This window comes from Bufo gargarizans, chromosome 1 (genome assembly GCF_014858855.1).
Source record: "Bufo gargarizans isolate SCDJY-AF-19 chromosome 1, ASM1485885v1, whole genome shotgun sequence".
Lineage (NCBI taxonomy): Eukaryota > Metazoa > Chordata > Amphibia > Anura > Bufonidae > Bufo > Bufo gargarizans.
This window is the reverse complement of record NC_058080.1, coordinates 377,438,120-377,452,637: the sequence shown is the minus strand read 5'-3', so window position 1 is coordinate 377,452,637 and position 14,518 is coordinate 377,438,120. Positions and strand designations below refer to the sequence as shown.

Sequence of the window (14,518 nt, the reverse complement as noted above, 5' to 3'; positions counted from 1 at the left end):
TGTGGGAAACAATAGGATCATACAGATAAAATCCAAAGGAATGTAAAGCCCTGATATACGTGTCAGTGTTATCAGAGTGTGAGCGTGTTAAGGACAATTTCAAGGCTGTTCATACAATCATATGGATATCCTAGTATTATGATAACATAGCGATTGTGTCTACAGTCTGTATCTTTGCCTCATTTAAAGAGATTTCTATTCATATTATGCAGTTGTGGCCATTTAGGCAGAAGGTGCAAGAAGTGCAGACATATTGGTTTTTACCTTTTTAAATTGGCTTATGAAAGCCTCTAACCCAGGGATGCCCAACCTGCGGCCCTCCAGCTGTTGCAAAACTACGACTCCGGGCATGCCTGGATAGCCTATTGCCATCAGGGCATGTTGGGAGTCGTAGTTTTGAAACAGCTGGAGGGCCACAGGTTGGGCATCCCTGCTCTAACCTTAACAACCATACTTATATGTGAGAACAACCATAGTAATCAAGCTCTGATTTCTTATTAACTTAATATTTAGGAATATATATCAATTTAACTGTTTTGGGTGAAAATTACTTTGAAAGCTTTCAGGTAATTTTCTGAATAAGTTGCCGTGTGTGCACCTAAGTACTAGTGCTATTTCTGGCCATTATATAACTGCAGCAGTACCTTTTAGGACATTATAGAGAAGTACTGTGCAGTGTTGATGTGACTAAAGCACTTGGTTTTCTGAATGCACATATATGCGGCAAGGGTACATGGCACCATGGGTGCTATGTGAGAAGATTATTAACACATTCTGTTAAAAGGCATTGCCATTGTGACCAGCTGCACATTTCTGCAATCCAGAGCCTTTTAAATATTCCTCTGCCTATCTCAATTTAGTGAGTTCAGCAAAGAAATCAACCAATTGGTGATTCAGACTTTACCATGCTATTACCAAATTGCCAGACCTTTACTATGGGGCCGAAAGGATGCTCAATCTGCAACTCTCATCACTATAGAGATCCTAAGGCTTTTGACGGGATCAAAACAACAGTGAGCTGAAGACCTGAAGACTACCAGAAGGGTACCTGAAATTAACAGTATTGCCTGTAGTGTGCCTCTTCACAAACATTGGCAAGATAGTAACTCCCTAAATGCAAGTATCAAATTCCATATCTATGCGGCCGCCACTAGCTCACTGCATACATATTTATACAGCTACCTTTTTAGTGAGAACAGTATATAAAATGTTCTGCCAGAATATTGCCCCTATGTTGGGAATATTTCACACACACACACACACACACACACTTGCACACACACACACTTGCGCACACACACACACACACACTTGCACACTGTTCATCCCAAACACAGTATGTGTTCAGACAGTCAAGTACAATACTGATTTTAACAGTATGGCTGCAGAGAGGGGGCCCGCTTCCGAGGGCTCTTTCTTAGTCTCAGAAGGCAATCTAAAAACTTTAAAACAAGACCAGGAGTTTAGTGCTTGCTGCTATAAAATCTGAGTTACGGCACTTAGAAATGGCTCCCAGTGTGAGCTGCTTAAACCTGCAGCACTCAGCCCTGACCTTATTCTAAGGCTACATTCACACAAACGTATTTTGTGTCCGTTCAGTTTTTTTTTTTTTTTTTGCGGATTGGATGCGAACCCATTAATTTCAATGGGTCTGCAAAAAATGCTATCTGCATCCGTATGTCTGTTCCGTAACCCCCCCAAAAAAAAAAATGTCCTATTCTAGTCCGTTTTGTGGACAAGGACAGGCATTGTTACAATGGATCCGCAAAAAAACGTTTGCCATACAGAACATCTTCCGTGTTTTTTTTTTTTTTTTTTGAGGACCGTAAAACACATACGGTTGTGTGAATCTAGCCTAAAGGCTATATCTCTGGCTTTTTTTGGTGGATAACACAGTGATCTTTTTTGGGTCTAAAGCTTAGATTGTTATCTTTTAGACAAGACCAAGTCACATATCTAGTGTATATATCTAGAGATATTAAGGGTAATACGAGCTGTCCCCCCTACAGCTGTCTGTCATCTCAGCCAGTGTGGAGGAGGGGACCATGATGACAGGTTGCAGGAAGAGATAAACAGATCCTCTCTCCCTATAATAACTGGACCTGAGCTTGGGGGAGTGAAATAGACTTATGTGTATGTTATCATTCCCTCTCCATCAGAGAGCATACATACATCACATATGGCTGATCTTTTTTCCAGGAAAGGGGCGAGAAGATAAGCACTTGCCCATCAATCCTCTGTGACTTATTTGGGCTCATGCACACGAGCGTGTCTGCCCTATGCCTATCTGGCATCGGCCATGTGCACTCCGTATCATGGATGCGGACTCATTGACTTGAATGGGTCCGCAATCCTCAAGGTATGGAGCGGAGGTGAGGCACATATTGGAAACGTGGGATTTCGGTCTGTGTCTCCGCACCGTAAACAAATAGAACACATCCATCTCATGCGAATCGCTGACCTATTCAAGTCGATGGGTCTGCATACACAAATGGCATGCACACGAACAGAGCCCTTGCATTGTGGACCACAAAATCTAGAATAAAAAAGTGACATTTTCAGGAGGGTCTTTCCAATTTTACTGTGGCTGTTGGGGGAAGGGGGGTAATATTAAAATGAAGATGACCAGTTCACTGTGCTTTCGAGGATCTTTCATTGAGTAGCACACCATGTTCCTTGGTTTTGTTTAATTGAACTTTTTCACCCTAATGTGAATCTCACGCTCCTCTAGTTTTACTCAATTATCTGATAAAAATAGGGTTGCTTGAGGGGAAATGTTTGACTGACAAACGCAGCTACATTTGAATGTTCTTAGGAAGCAGCATTTGTGTCATCTGCTTTAGTTTTCTTTTCTTTTAAGAATAGCTATTTATGCTCTTTCGTTAACTGGTCTCGTATGTAAAACTGAAAGTTTTTTTTTTTTTTTTTTGTGAAATATAACTAGAAAGTTTCTAGACATAGTGTATGCAAATATATAGCTAGGTCAAACTTGCATATTGTATTATGCCTATCCAGGATGGACCTTGAGGGTTGGTACTGTGCATCAAGCATTCCAGAAATACCAAAGATAAAATCCATGTGTGAAGCACCGTTCCTCAGTGTTGTTTACCTATTTGAATATTTTTCATTTATACTTTATTAAACAATCAGGAAAGTAAGTCTTCTCTCTGTTTAAAGGGGTTTTCGATATTGATGGCATATCCTTAGGATAGGTAATCAGTTCCTGATCAGTGAGGGTTCGACTCCCAACACCCCCAGCCAATAAGCTGTTTGAAGTGGCCGCACTGTAACCTCCTCACAGGATTGTACATTGTATCTGTGCTTGGTATTGCAACCCAGGCCCATTCAGTTGAATGGGACTGATCGGCATATAGGCCATATAATGAATGAACAAGATGTCACTGTCCTAGGAAGAGGCCGTAGTACTCACCGGAACACCGCAGCCTTTTAAACAGCTGATCGGTCGTGGTTCTCGGTGTCGGACCTCCACTGACTAGTCGGACTTTACGTCTAGTACCCCGGAACTAAAGCCAAGTTCAGTTTCAAGTTTTAAACTGGTTTTCCACTTTAAAAATCAACTACCAAAGTTATTCAACGACATCGTGAATAACTAACTTCGGCTCATCGGAGCCCATACTTTCTAATACCGTACGGAGACAAATCTCCGTACAGTATTATTCTGAACTTTTGAACGAAGCGACTTTAGACAAAGCATCCGAAGCTCGCTTAGCTCTACACTAGCACAAACATGACTGAGCATGTCCACTTGGTACCTTTACTGAGGTGAGCACAGAAAGGCTGTTTAATAGAAAAAGCAGGTTTCACTATACCAGTATTCAATACATTGTTCCATCAATGATGGAAGGCCATCCGGGTCCAGATGCAGCAAACCAAGCCCAAACCATGATACTACCACCTCTGTGTTTCTCCAAACATAACACTTCTCATTTAAACCAAAACGTTCTATTTTTGACTAAACCATCCACAAATTATTATTGTCGTGCACACCATTGTTGCTCAGTGTCCCATGGTGGTGGGCTCATAAACATTAATATTGGCTAATATGAGAAAGGCCTTTCGTTGCTTAGATATTCTCTTGGGTTCCTTTGTGACCTCGCAGACTATTGCATGACTTGCTCTTGGTGTGGTCTTTGTTGGTCGACCAATACAAGGGAGGGTTCTTGTTTTTTGTTCTTGTATGTGGATTGGTGGGGTCCAAACTCTTTAGAGGTGGTTTTGTGACCTTTTCAAGCCTGATGAGCATTAACAACTCTTCTTCTGAGTGCCATAATACACTTCCACAAACGTTTTGCGAAGATCATACTTTAGTAGATCCTTGTTCTTTAAATAAAACAGGGCACCCACTCTCACCTGATTGTCATCCCATTGACTGAAAACACCTGACTCTAATTTTACCTTCAAATTATCTGCTGATCCTAAGATTTCTACTTTTACGACTTGTGTATCTGATGTTGTTTTAGGTCAAATTTTTGCAATAATAGAGAAAATTATGAAGGGTTCACAAACTTTCAAGTACCACTGTAAATACAAAAATGTTTAGAATTATGGGCTAACCACTTTAAAAAGAAAATGTTTGCCTTAGACTCCACAGGCAGTACCCATTTGGTCAGTTTTCGTAACATGTGACAACTAAGTCATTTTTTTCCCTTTTGTGGTGTAATTTAGACAGCTCAGAAAGACCAGACATCTAGTTAAACAATGTTGCATACATCGAGCTAGATTACTTTCGTGTTCTGACTTTTAGTTTTAAAAAAATCTGATTTGCTAATACTTTTTTCTGCTCCAGGTTTTGTAAATGAGACCCATTGTTTCCATGCTTGACGTTTTTCTTTAAAGGGATTGTACAGGAGAAATATGTGGCTTTTTTCTTCCAAAAACAGTGCCACACCTGTTGGCATGTTGTGCATGGTATTGCTGGTCAGCCTTGTTTGCTTCAATGAACCTGACATGCAGTACCAAACATAACCCATGTACAGGTGTATAGCAGCTTAGCTTGGTATTGCAGTCCATTCACTTGAATGGGACTGAGCTGCGCCTAGGCCATATGGCCAATAAATGTCACTGGTCTAGACAGAGGCCACGGTGCACACCAGACCTCTGAGGTCTCTTCAAGCATCTGATCGGTAGGATGCTGGAAGTCGCACCTCCACCAATCAGATTCTGATGATCTATCCTGAGGATAGGAAAAAAATATTCTAGTCCCCTAAAAACCCTGTAATAGAATATGCATATTATAACTGTTACTATCCTTCTTCCCCTGCAGGAGCCTTCATTATTTGTTGGACCCCAGGCCTGGTTCTGTTACTACTTGACGTGTGTTGTCCACAGTGCAACATTCTGGACTATGAGAAGTTTTTCCTACTACTGGCTGAATTCAACTCTGCTATGAATCCCATCATTTACTCCTACCGGGACAAGGAAATGAGTGCCACATTCAAACAGATCCTGTGTTGCCAAAGAACAGAAAGTACAAATGGCCCCCAAGAGGGATCTGACCGATCTGCATCCTCACTTAACCATACCATTTTGGCTGGTGTGCACAGCAATGACCATTCTGTTGTTTGAACTGGGACAGTGCAGGTCGAAAGTCAGGACCACGTAGACCATATTGGAGTGTGTGTGTCACTGCAGGATGCTGCAGAACCAGCATAAGGACAGGAACACATTCTTTTACTATTCCTCAACAGGCTAACTCCAAACTTATTGAAATGAATGTCTAATACTGCACAATAGCAGCTCACCCGTATAGAACATGTTTATGAAATTTTAAACTGCCGTTTCCATAGAAAATAGTTCAATACAAAACAAATAGTAAAAAAAATAAAATATATAATCCATGAAAAAAAAGCCTACATTTTAGTCCCATCAGCATGCCTGTGATGGACGCTGTTTTGGAGTGGTTTGTTAACATTTCTATAGCTGCACTGCCTTAAAGGGAAAAAAAAAGGAAGAAAATAGATATTTTTCTAATATAAACAAAAGCATTGTGCTAGTTTTTGTTGTGTGTAGTCTTTCTCTGTTATGATGTTTTATTTTATAAATATCTATTTTTTTTATTTTTTTATTTTGTACTTTTTTTTTCTTTCTAGATGAGGCATTTGTATGACGTTAAAGAAATGCACAACACCTGTCATAACCTCTAGACAAATAAACCGGATTCCAAGTAGCCAAGATTAACCTTGTAATGTGTGCTCGTGTGATAATGGGAGCTGTAGTATAATAATGCTGATTTAGGTAGCGTTCACATTCGACAAAGTTGTCGCGTTTATAAAGGTTTCTGAGGGACCATACTCCTACTTGGCCACCTGGTGGGTTGAAATCTACAAATATGGTAGTCAGTATTCTTTTACAGGCATCCTACTGTACATTTTCTTTGTAGTGCCAAAGATTTTGGCACGGTTTCAGTATTTTCTTTGAGTGTATGGATTGTGTCTATTTCTAAGCTTATCTGAATATTTATATAAAGTGGAGAGCAACTCTGGTTATTCTTATCACTCTTGGCGGAGCAAGATTTAACTACAGTCTCTCCTCCGCACGGGCACAACTGTAGAATGTTCAGTGGTTATGTTCGACCTAGATCTAGAAGCCTAATGTTCCCTCTACATGGGATGAAGATCTAGCAGATTGTCAGGAAGGAAGTGTTCCTTCCCAACAATCTGCTATTCGCTAGCAGAGGAGACCAGTGCATTTACATGTAGCAATCTCTTCCAGAGTATGGGGAGGAGTGATCGCTAATGCCATCGCTCTTCCCTGTATTGTCTCGTTAATTCACGGCAGCAGATTGTGTTTACACAGGACGATCCGCCACTGGGAAATGATCATCTTTTGTGCTGCACAAAAGATACAATTACCCGATAAACTAGAGTTTTGCTTGTTCATCGGGTAATCGGCATTTAAACCGCAAGATCGTCGATAACGAGTGTTACTAGTAACGCTGGTTAGCAATGATTGTTTCAACGGTCAGCCGGTGTAAAGGGCCCATGAGCAGTAGTCTAACAATAGGTGGTTCAAAGATTGTGGCTGTGCCTAGACCCAGGTTTAAGAAGGCCCATAAAAGGAGCCTACTAGTACTATAAGTTACATGTGATAGTTGAGAGGTCCAGTTACAGATATTACAGAGTTATGCCTCCGACATTACAGCAAGCCACCCACAGGCCGGTTCTCCTCTTCCTTGTTCCATTTTAAAATATTGAAAATGTGGCACTAATAAGCATTGGACCCTAGGGGTTCTAGGATTAGGCTATGCAATATTTAAGTATTATTGGGGAAATGAAGGAAACAGAAACCTATTTAAGATATTATGGTGTAGGTAACAAGATATTTTTGTAAGACTGGCAAATTATGGCTTTCTTTTTATATATTTGCAGGGAGATACTTCCACCTAAAATTCAATCTGAGCATTAATATGCAGAGAAAATTGTCTATGATGACAACGAAGAAAAATGATCCTATCGCTACAAAAAAGGAGGATCCCCAATATTAAGGGGGGTTTCCAAGATTCTGATATTAATGACGTACCTTAGCCTTACTCACTTGAATGGGACTGAGATGACCCTAGGACATGTGACTGGTGAACGTGACATCACTGATCTAGGAAGAGGTCGCGGCGTTCACCAAAGCACCGCAGCTTGTTCAAACAGCTGATCAGCTCAAGATAGGTCATCAGTATCAAAATCTTTGACAACCCCTTTAACAGTGCTGATCAGATTCAGGAAATTTTTATGTTGGTTGATCCAATGGTTCCAATCATTTGCACGTATTGATTATCACAACATTGTGACTAGAGATGAGCGAATTTCCGCTTATGAAATTTGTTCACACTTCGTTTGTTGGTAAAAGGTGAACTGCGTTATAGATTCCATTACCATAACGCAATTCTATGACAGAATGCATAACGGAATGCCTTTAAGGCATTCGTTCCGTCGTAATAGAAGTCTATGGCCTGCATAACTGATCCGTCCCGTTTGTTATGCAGGAGAGGAGGGCCCAGCATAACGGAAACGGGACGGACCCATTTTGCAGCCCATAGACTTCTATTATGACGGAATGCCTCTCAAGGTATTCCGGTATGCATTCCGTCATAGAATTGCATTATGGTCCGTGGTAACAGAATCCATAACGCAATTCACCTTTTACCACCAAACGAAGCGTGAACGAATTTTAAAATATGAAATTCGCTCATCTCTAATTGTGACTTACTGAAGATTTGAAGAATACATGCCTGAGTCTTTTTCCCCCCAAGTGCCATCGTAGATGTATCCAACCCTCAACTTTTTATATAAGCTATATTGGTCTATTTGCATTTATTTAACCACTTCATCTTTTTATAGGAACAGACTGATTAATATTCTATTCCATAATGGCCAGTAACATATATTAACCAAACTATAGCAATAATACTTCAGATATTGACTCTTGGATGTTTCCTTAGGATGGGTATTTTATTAGATTTTTTTTATTGTACTTTCTGTAGCTATTGAGTTATGAATTGTAATATTTTTCAAGATGGAAGCAAGTGGCCATTGATCACACAATTGCACTAGCAATGTGAAGGAATAAAAGGGAGTGTTACTGTAATGGTTGTTGTATATATCAAGTAGCTGGCAAAATGCCATGGGGAAAAAAAATGTATAGTAGGTAGGCATGCATTTATGTGTCCTTCTATAAGAAGTAAAAATAAAAATGAATAGCACAACTAAGGGACGTGTTTATTGTGCACTACACTGATGCTATCTCCTTCTGTAAAGGAGGTTTTCCACCTAAACAAGTGATGACCTATTTCTGGGATCATAGTGAGGGTTCAACCTGGGATCCCTGCTAGTTTTCCAGAGGTAAGGTATTGTAGGGCTAGGGAGCACTCAGAATTTTTCCCTGCACATCACCACCACCGTCCATGTACTTCCACACATTTGAGGTAAGGTGCAGACGTTTGGATAGGAGAGATGCTGGACAGGTGAAACGGTGAAGGGACCTTGCTTCCTTTGGTCAGGGTTTACAGGTATTTGTTGTTCATTTCAAGACAGTAGCTTAAAGGGGTTGAACGTAATTAGAAAAACATGGCTGCTTTATGGTTGTGTGGGTGTGGTATTGCAGCTCAGCCCCCTTTCACATTAATGGAGCTGAGCTATGACACAAAATAAAACTCGTGGACCAGTGTGGTGCTGTTTCTAGAAGAAAGCAGCCATGTTTTCCTAGTCTTGGACAACCCATTTAAAGGCAAAATGCATCCATTGTGCTCTTCCTTTCTTTGGTGTATTTTGAGGTTCTTATGTCATGCGCCAGTCCCTGGAGTAGACATACCATAGTGTATGAGATATGCATGGGGTTCTCCTTTTAATGCCACTGTGCATATAAAAAAAGTATGGTTCATAATCATATCGGTCTTGCATAAACATGTAAATGATGCATAGTAAAATGGTTCTTTATAGACTGGTGGCCATTCATGAAGGTTTTGTCAGAGGAAGTAGAAGGGAGCGTTCTGCTCGTGAATGCAGCCAGACTCCAGGTATAAATGCTGCTGGTAGCGAAACTACACATTTTGGTTACTAGTAGAATGGACCTGTAGCTATAATAAATGTTACCTTTACATAGGGCAGCATGTGAAGGTGACAGATCTGCTTTAATGGGGTTGTCCACTTTTTACTATTGCTGAACTATTCTCAGAAAAAGGTAATCAATATCAGATCAGCAGGGGTCTGACTCCTGGCACCCCGCTGATCAGCTGTTTGAAGTCAAGGTGGTGCACGTACGAGCGCTGCTTTCTCTGCTCTGTTTATCTGCTCACTGTAGCAATTGCAGTGGTGAGCAGATGTAATTACATATACGACGTCCCCATTCACTTCTATGGGACAGCTCTGTAGTATTCACTTGAACAGACAGAGCCATCCTATAGAAGTGAATTGGGATGCCATAGTCGTAATTACACCTGCTCACCGCTGCTATTGCTGCGTCGAGCAGGTAAGCAGAACAGAGAAGGCAGCTCTCGTACGAGCTCTGCTTTCTCTTCAAAGAGCTGATTGGCGGGGTTGCTGGGAGTCCGACCCTCGCGGATCTGATATTGATATTGGTCATCTATAGTAAAAGCAGACAACCCCGTCATGGTAGTTTTTATAGTCATAGAAGAGATATGGTTTTTCTATCTCAAATTTTCATGGCTTTTTTTCTTCCTTTCTCGGATGTGGTAAATTAGATATAAATGAAATGCTGAGATGTGAGAATATAAGCATGCAAACTGAAATTAGTATTTGCTGTAGAAATATGACACACTTGGGAAATTTTGCTTTAAAGGGAACTTATTTAAAGGGGTATCCCTTCTCCATAAGAGAGAGCATACCTATTAGATCAATGGGGTTCTCATGGCCGGGACCGCAACATTCACGAGAATAGCTGAGGATAATGCTCAGCTCTTTCCAGCAGTCCCATAGAGAATGGAGGGTGTATGCTCAACCAAATGACTTCATTCGTTTGACAGGGCCCTGTTTTTGTGATCGTAGGGGTCCCATCGGTCAGGCCACCACTGAGTTAATCCTGTGGCTAGGGGATAATTTGACATAACTGGAATATCCCTTTAATTAATAAAATCATTAAAGGGGTTGACCACTTTCTGGCTACTGTTCATCAATGTATTTGTAAGATGACTATATGGCATTTACTAATATACTCTTTGTTCATTCTGCACCATTTTCAATATTTCATAAGGTTTTCTTCCCTGTTGGCCGCATAGAGCTCCTGTCCATAAGATGGCTGCTGATGGAGGACCAGACACATCACTCAGTCTGCACTTCACTCTCAGCATTGCAAGTGTGGTGTATTTGAGTGGAGAAGGTTGACTGACGTTTCTGGAGTTCTTTTTGCCTGGTCACATGACCCTCCATCAGTGGCCATCTTATGGACAGGTCTCCTGTGTGGATAGCGCAAAAGATTTGCCCAACAAGGCGTCGCGATTTATGAAATAAAGAAAATGGCACAGAAAATCAACAAAGACTATATTAGTAAGTGTCATATAATCATCTTACATACACTTTGGTCAAAAGTAACCAGAAAGTGGCCAACCCCCTTTAAGTCTCTTTTGTTTCTGCTTTTATCCCCTATCTGCCCGCTTAATGAAGACATATGCCTTAACCGCCAGACAGATTAATATCTAGAGATTGCAATAAGCTTACCCCTGTGTTCTCTACAGACTTTCAGGAGCTTGTCCCACAGACATACAAACACTGTTGGCAAGCCTATATTCTGTCTGACCTTAAGTACATTTGTACCGTCATCTTTAGGGGCTCTAATGTGATGGATCCGTGGTTTCTTTTATGAATGGAAGTCATGCCGCATATGAGAAAAAAAGCCTAAGAGCCTGTTCACACACCTTTTTTGGTACTGTTTTTTTGCCCGTTTTCTACATCCGTGTCGAATCCATGCCAAAAACTCTTCTAAAAAGCCTCCCCTTCATTTCAAAGGGAGGCAGAACTTCCTTCTTTTTTTTTCCATGCTGGAAAAAACTGTGTGAAAAAAAGAAGCAGCATGCCCTGTCTTGGAGCAGAATCTGTTCATTCTCCCACTGAAATGAATGGGAAGCTGAAAAAACACGCCAAAAACTGCAAAGAAAATCAGCACAGATTACATACAGATTTTTTTCAGCGTGTTTTTTAAATCCGTGGTGTGAACATACCCTACGGGGTTTTTTTTTGTTTGTCTTTTTCTAGATTACTAAAGCCCTCTGTTGGGCATTTCTGGAGGGTATACAATTGCATACCACAATTGATCTTCACTTCAATAAGGCCTCTTGCACACGACCGTATGTATTTTGCGGTCCGCAAAATATACGGATGATGTCCATGTGCATTCTGTATTTTGCGGAGCAGAACAGCTGACCCCTAATAGAACAGTACTATCCTTGTCTATAATGCGGACAATAATAGTACATGTTCTATTTGTTTGCGGACCAGAAATACGGAAACGGAATGCACACTGAGCACCTTCCGTTATTTTTACAGACCCATTGAAATGAATGGTTCCGTATACGGTCCGCAATTATTAAAATTTGGACTCCAATTAACAGACAGAATAGTGCAAGAAGACAGCTTGTCTGTTTTCTGGCATAGAATGATATATGTATATTGTGTCTGAAATATTGAGTTTTTAGTTCTTTAGAGTATATCTAATCACACCCCTATAAAATAAACTAATCTTAACCTGCCAAATCTGTGAAGCTTTTGTAGCATATTACAATGCCTTCCATTTATTTTTTATTTTTTGTGAAGTGTAATTAAATGGATTGTCTCATCCAAGAGGAACTCTCAGAAGCATCTCAGCAAGCAGTCGATGTTGCCAGGGGAAGCTGCAGTCCGCCAGGCATTTTCCCCTACAGCGGCTGCATATAGATAGATTTTTTTTATTTTTCTACTCTTCTAGAGTTCCTACAGTATTATGTAGATTGTAGTTTATGTTGTCATTCATTGCGGTAATCAGGAGCTTAGTACTAAGGTAGAACAGATACATTACTCATCCTGATGGCTAACTGGCCATTTAAAGTGCCATTTAGGGGGCTGCAAAACACATTGTCACATTTGCCTTGCCCATTAGCGATCCCTTCCAAAGCTTGAAAACCAAGGGGCCTACATGACACACTTATCAGCAATTCTTGGAGTCCGTGGAAACAAAATGAACCAGGAGGTTAAAACTGGTTGGGCAATTGAGAGCCTAGTGAGAAGGCACCTTAGTGCCTACTAATTCAGCATTTTCAGGGTTCTGCTTTGGTGATAGGTGAGGCTTGCTTTTTGGAATGTCACGAGAATGTCATTGGTAGGTATGTGGTGGATAGAGGCTCTGATGGAGCAGGTTGTTTTATGGATAACCTAGAGGAAGTAGAAAGTTTGCAGATGAAATGTGGTTGATGACAGCATAAAGGTGACCATGAATGTAGGTTGACAGTTACGTCATTGATAGTAGACAGTACAGATCCTTATCCGTGTGTCTAAAGAGGTTTTTTGGAGTAGAATATTGATGAGTCTAACTCCCCACCAATCAGCTGTTTGGGGAGGCCGCTGTGCTCTGGTAAGCACTGGGGCCCTAACTTATGATGCTGTGCGCTCCCGTGCGCACGATTGTGCTGCTCCGGGTCATATGGCCCGCTCATGGACCGTATGTCTCGGAGGGCATGCGGTCGTGTGCATGAGCCCTTATGCTGTGAAGAGGCTGCAGCTCTTATCAAAGCACTGTGAGCTCTTCAAACAGCAGATTAGTGGCAGTGCTGGGTGTCAGACCCCACCAATCATATATTAATGACCTGTCCTGAGAATAGGTCATTAAAAATCTACTCCTGGAAAACCTCTTTAAAGGATGTACCTGTGGTTTTTGGGTAACAAATTTGGGTTGTCAGGTACAACATTTGTATAGTTAAATAGTTCCTTTTCTCCTATTTCCCCCTCACAGGTTTATATAAGAAAAAAACACAGTGAGGGACCTTTTTTCAAGCAATAAATTAGGTGCATCTCTGCCCGGCTGTGCGTCAGATGCTGAAGTTTATGCCAGTTGTGGACTTCAGCTTTCTGGCGAAAGCTATAGTAAATCCGATGTGCTGTTAAAAGCCCCCCTTTTCTCGACACTTCAAAAAAGTGCTGTGAAGCTTAAAAAGTCGCAATTTCAATAATTTGTAATGCATAGACTTTGTCTTGGGGGTTCCTGTGTTGTATTTTACTATATACCACATTGGATTTAATACATTTCCTTTTTTTATATTGAAGAAATCGATCTGGTGCTGAACTTCGCTTCTTCACTGTGAGAACTTTTCCTAAGATCCTACTAGCCAAAGACCAGTTTCACACAAACATGTTCGATATAGGAACCATGGCTGCATTTCCCAGACCGAACACTACTCCTCTAACTTAAACTCCTTAGTATCATTATGACTTATGATGCTGTGAGTTCTTGCCTGACCAAGAGCCCTCTGTGAACATAATAGATCCATGGTCGTGCAGGAACTGATAGCATCATAATTTACTATCCTACTGAGAGTTCTTGTCACAGGAGCAGTGTTCAGGTTGGGAAATGCAGCCAATTACATGGAGTTTGTTTCCAGACTGAACACACTTGTAAGAAACCGGCCTAAGAGAAAAGCTTGTTTTGGTCCTGATTAGTGTTGAGCGTTCAGGTTATCTAAGAATTACGTATTTGATTCCATTACCACGGACCATAACGGAATTCTATGACGGCCTGCACCGCAGAAGCCTATAAGAGGCATTACGTATTGCATTCCATCATAATAGAAGTCAATGGTCAGCATATACTTTTATTATGACAGAATGCAATACGGAATGCCTCTTATAGGCTTCTGTGGTGCAGGCCGTCATAGAATTCCGTTATGGTCCGTGGTAATGGAATTCAATACGCAATTCTTAGATAACCTGAACGCCGAACTTGCAAACTGCAAGTTCGCACAACACTAGTCCTGATAAAGTATTTGACACACTTGAATGTGTGTGTGGGAGGGTAAATGATTTCTTAA

At 40.9% G+C, this 14,518-nt stretch overlaps 1 protein-coding gene across 3 annotated transcripts in view; it reads left to right on the top strand.

Annotated features, from left to right (window-relative positions):
- LOC122931072 (lysophosphatidic acid receptor 1-B-like) overlaps positions 1 to 7,858 on the top strand; it is a 154,220-nt gene extending 146,362 nt beyond the window's left edge. For all 3 annotated transcript variants that reach the window (XM_044284990.1, XM_044285008.1, XM_044285000.1), the window contains one exon: positions 5,285 to 7,858. In XM_044284990.1, coding sequence (XP_044140925.1) covers positions 5,285 to 5,586 — 302 coding nt within the window. In that variant the 3' untranslated portion in view covers positions 5,587 to 7,858. The remainder of the gene's footprint in view (positions 1 to 5,284) is intronic.
- The last annotated feature ends 6,660 nt before the right edge of the window (positions 7,859 to 14,518 follow it).